General features: G+C 43.1%; 1 protein-coding gene across 2 annotated transcripts; it reads left to right on the plus strand.

Moving 5' to 3' along the window:
• Positions 1-423: 423 nt before the first annotated feature.
• On the plus strand, positions 424-3,969 carry cited4b (Cbp/p300-interacting transactivator, with Glu/Asp-rich carboxy-terminal domain, 4b). 2 transcript variants are annotated; one of them, XM_083535830.1, is made up of 2 exons: positions 424-637; positions 1,487-3,969. In XM_083535830.1, the coding sequence occupies exon 2, from the start codon at positions 1,503-1,505 to the stop codon at positions 2,238-2,240; it is 738 nt and encodes a 245-aa protein (XP_083391956.1). In that variant the 5' UTR covers positions 424-637; positions 1,487-1,502; the 3' UTR covers positions 2,241-3,969. The 2 variants fall into 2 exon arrangements, with proteins under 2 accessions (XP_083391956.1, XP_083391957.1); XM_083535831.1 differs by having other exon boundaries at positions 486-637; positions 1,491-3,969.
• Positions 3,970-4,534: the final 565 nt, after the last annotated feature.

The raw sequence follows: 4,534 nt of genomic DNA on the forward strand, positions 1-4,534 counted from the left end.
TTTTCAGTTTGCAAGACATACAATTCAGTATTTTTATGCACTTTGGTCAAATTTCATCAGGTAACTGAATAGAAGTAATATATATGATAGATATTTATGTATGTATATATGAATGTATGTACATATCTGTTGAATCAAAAGTTTGTACCCCTTGGAACATAGAGAAGACAAGAGTTTATTATATATACATTTACATTAAGGGTGTTAGACTTCAAACATAATCCTTCATTATAACTCTCACAATGATTAAAAACTGAGGGATTTTAAGTTGTTTTAGTGACTACTGTCGTGCCCAGCTTGTCATTAAAACCAGAATAGCAAACAGTAAGACTGAAATGGACTGAAGAAACACTGAAGCACTCTTTGCACAATAACACTGAAGCACGGCCAATGGGAACAAAGGACACCGATAGGCCCCGCCCCCTCCCTCCTTCAGCCTGCCTCCGAGCAGCTCACGAGCATATAATTCTCCGCGCTGACCCAGTAAACGCACGCACGCACGCACTCGCTCGGTTCTCTCAACGCGGACTAATATGAAGCTCAAGCTCTCCGGAATATAAACGCTAATTTCAAGGAGCTGGTCTACGCATTGCTAAACCAAGGATCGTTTGCAGGGAGATCACTGTGCTTTTATAAGGTAAAGAGATATATATTTTTTTGGACGGCTATAATACACTGAGCAGAATCAGGACACGAGCACGGAGCTCTATTGTTCGCTCCTCTGCTCACTTTCTTCCCTGCACACTAAGGAGTTGCATGCATTTGAGGGTGTGTATGTGTATGTGCATGTGTTGTAACGCTTGCAAACCTGTACATTTGTTAGAATTAGCTTATGATCTTGCATCCACTTTATAGAAAGATAAGCATTGTCTGGAACTCAGCTCAGTTTAGATGAAGTGCCTCCTTTTGTTGCATTGTTTCTTCCAGTATTCAGTCAGTCTTCATTCTCCTTCTGTCCAGGAGTGGTGATACTGTATAAATCAGTGTGAGTGGTTTGGTTTTGCATCAGTGATATTTTGAGGGGTTGTGTTTGAGAGGCAGTCATGGGTAACCAGCTGGAAAAGGAGAGAAAGAGAGGGACACCTTGGCTTTTCTGCAGTGGGAAAGGTGCTCACAGTGAGGAGCCATCAAATAGATCTGTGCGTTGTTCCAATCAAGTGTCTCAGAGGATTACGTTTGCTTAACCAATGCTCAGATTATGAAAACAGATCTGGCTTATCCATCTGTAGACTCCAGTTTTGTATCGTCCTCCAACAAGCCTGGTTGAATAGTGTTTGTTGTGTGACTGTGCCAATGGAAAGCCACTGAAGAGTGTGTGTGTGTGTGTGTGTGTGTGTGTGTGTGTGTGTGTGTGTTTGCTTGGTTTGGTCTGCCAATGCGCAAGACCCTTTTGATTACTATTTTTATTTATTTTTTTTAAATACCTGCTGTTTTCAAAAAAAAAAACAACTATACCATAAACGTAACGCATGTGTTCTGTTTCAAGGAAGGGAGAAGAAGCCATGGCAGAGCACATGATGATGTCCATGAGCCATGGCCAGGCGAATGGCAACCTGCATGGCTACAGAATGGGCATGAATGGCCAGCAACATGCTCTCCAGCCTGGTCTAAGATCCATGCCCAATGGACAGATGATGCATTACGGCCCTCAGGGTGCCATGCAACGGCCCAACATGGTGATGAATGGGCAGATGAACGGAGGAGCGATGGGTCATCATCAAATGCAGTCAGCCAATATGATGTACAACAACCAGGGTCAGCAGCACCAACAGCATCATATGCACCAGCAGCAGCAACAGCAACAACAGCAGCAACAGCAACAGCAGCAGCAACAACAACAGCAGCAGCAACAACAACAACAACAACAACAACAGCAGCAGTACATGACCAGTACAGGCCTCAACACCCAGCAGCTCATGGCTAGCATGCATCTGCAAAAACTGAACACCCAGTACCACGGGCATCCGCTGGGTGCCATGAATGGGCATCATGTGCCAAACGGAGCTCAATTTCGTATGGGTCCGGCACAGCTGGCCAACGTGCAGCACATGGGTGGTCCTGCACTGGGCCTCAATGGCATGGATGCTGATCTGATTGATGAGGAGGTTCTCACAGCGTTAGTCATGGAGCTGGGACTGGACAGAGTGCAGGAGCTGCCAGAACTGTTTCTCGGACAGAACGAGTTTGATTTCCTACCAGACTTTGTCAGCAAACAGCAGCCCAGCACAGTCAGCTGCTGAGGCATATAGAATTAGACACTGAAAGGGTGAACAATGCAGTAAAAGGTGATAAATACCCTGTTCATAGTCTTGAGAATTCTCTCTGCAAAGTAGAGAAGAACGGGCAGATGTTTCGCTGGCTCACTACTGGAAAGAGTGGTTGCGCTCCGGCCAGAGCTGTATCCTGTTGGGATTGGGTAGTAAATAATACACCCATCCTTCCAGACATGAATGTAACAACATTGCCGAACTACGAGCTTGGTGCAATGCACATCACTCTTAGTTCTCCATGCAGTTTTGCATTCACATGTAACTTATTTATGTTCACTCAGTACCAACATAGATTGCAAAGCTTTGCTGAGGAAGTTCCGTGCAGGATGTTGTGTTGCAGATTTGATTGGGGGGAAGGGGGTTGGGCTTCAAAAATGTGTAACTTGAGGCTCTGTAGTCTTATGGTTTAACATTGAATTGGGAGATTCCCATTTGTAATGAACTGGTCAACAGTATTAACTGGATTAATCAGCTGTATGTATGTGCTACATTATATGTACCAGGTAAACCCATATAGATATATTCCAGTATCTACTGTGGATTTTGCCATCATAAATGTAGAACTGCCTTAAATCTTTATTTTTTATTTATTTGTTTCATTGACCTTTGAGGTTACCAGGGGTTTAACTTTCGGCTTTGCTCCTTTTTGTTAATAAAGATGGCCAGGTTTTATCCGTGGTCTAAATTTATGTTCTCTGAATTTACTGGAATAACAGAGAATGCTGCTGAAATCAATAAATAGGCCATGAGTTGCCATCTTGCATCCATTGTGGTAGAGGCTTTAACAGTGATCTCCTTATTTTTCATTCAGGCATGATTTCAAAAGTGATGCATCTACAAAAAAAAAAAAAAAAGTAGGCATAAGCCATATAGTTTGTCTTACTCTGTTCTACTTGACACCAAACGGTAGCCACTAGTACGCACCGATCCTCTCGCATGCTAGTGGTGGTTTTAAAGGTTTAAATCCTGTTTGTTCTGGCCACTTATCTGTTTTATTGATCAAACGTGATCCAGTAGGTGTATATCCTGACCCATAGTCAAGCGGATTACAACATAACGTAGTATGTTTTTACCAGTTGGTGTGCGTGCTAGGTGGGGGGGGGTCAGCAAGAACAGTCCAGGTTAATCTGTGCTTACCTTGACTACACAGGCTCTTCATCCCTGGACATTTTGCATCTAAGAACAGGGAGCATGGACTCCGTTTATGGCCACGTCCTCCTCGACCTTCTGGAGGGGGGTTGCAATGGCAAGCCGTTAACCCTCCTTTGTCATTTCCTGCTTCTCACAAAAGGGGGGAGGGAACAACAGGGCAGAGTTTATGTAGATGCCAGTAATGAACATGCAAGCAAGTTGAAAATAGTTTAATTGAAGACTTTCTGGATCTAGCCCCAAGAGCTTGTTTATTCAACCCAGGTCATCCAATTTGTGTTGTGATTGAGGGGTGAACTGTAACTGCTGTCACACTGTACATTTGCAGTCGTCTTACCATGTGTAATGGACTTTTCCTGGCATGACATTTTATTCCTTGGGAGGGCAATTGAAGCATAAGCTGAACACCTCCCCCTGCCCCCAAAAACTCAAGGCTGCCTGGATATCAGGGTGGATACAACTGGTCCTTTTGCCTTTTTCCTCTTGCTTTTGTCTGAAGAAAATGTATTTATTTTAAGCAATAATAAACTATTTTATTTATGGAACATAACACCGTGGCAAACGTGTGGTTCTTATTCAGAACGAAAGCTTTGAGGATGACACGCATCTGCTAATTGCTTTTAGTCAACCATTTAAACTTCAAGGTGTGAGGCTTACAAATGAAAATCCTATGTTTTGAAAAGCTTTTGAAATCACTGGTGGCTTTTTTGTTTTGTTTCTGCACCTCTGGGGAATTCAGCTGCCATTCTTGTCTCTCATGGCAATTTGAAACTTTCAGACAAGATTGTGTGTGAATTAGGAAAAAAGGCTGGGCCGGGCTGTGTAACGGCTCTTGCCTTTCTGTTTTAAGTTGACCCAGAATCTAAGATGACCGTTTCCCACCCAAGCCACAAATTGTCTACTACATAGGAAATGGGTGTGAACATTTGGCACACTGTATTTGTCCTAATCCAGTGTAATGCTTGGGTAATATTGCTTAGACAGCCATGCTTGCAGTGATTATTGTACGTCATGATCGTTATCTGTGAAAAAAGTTCTTGTTCATATACATATGTCAGTTTTCGACACAGGAGCCAGACTAGACTGACTGTGCAGGGTGTGACAGCAGATATTTA

The sequence above is a fragment of the Silurus aristotelis genome, assembly GCF_946808225.1.
Source record: "Silurus aristotelis genome assembly, chromosome: 1".
NCBI lineage: Eukaryota > Metazoa > Chordata > Actinopteri > Siluriformes > Siluridae > Silurus > Silurus aristotelis.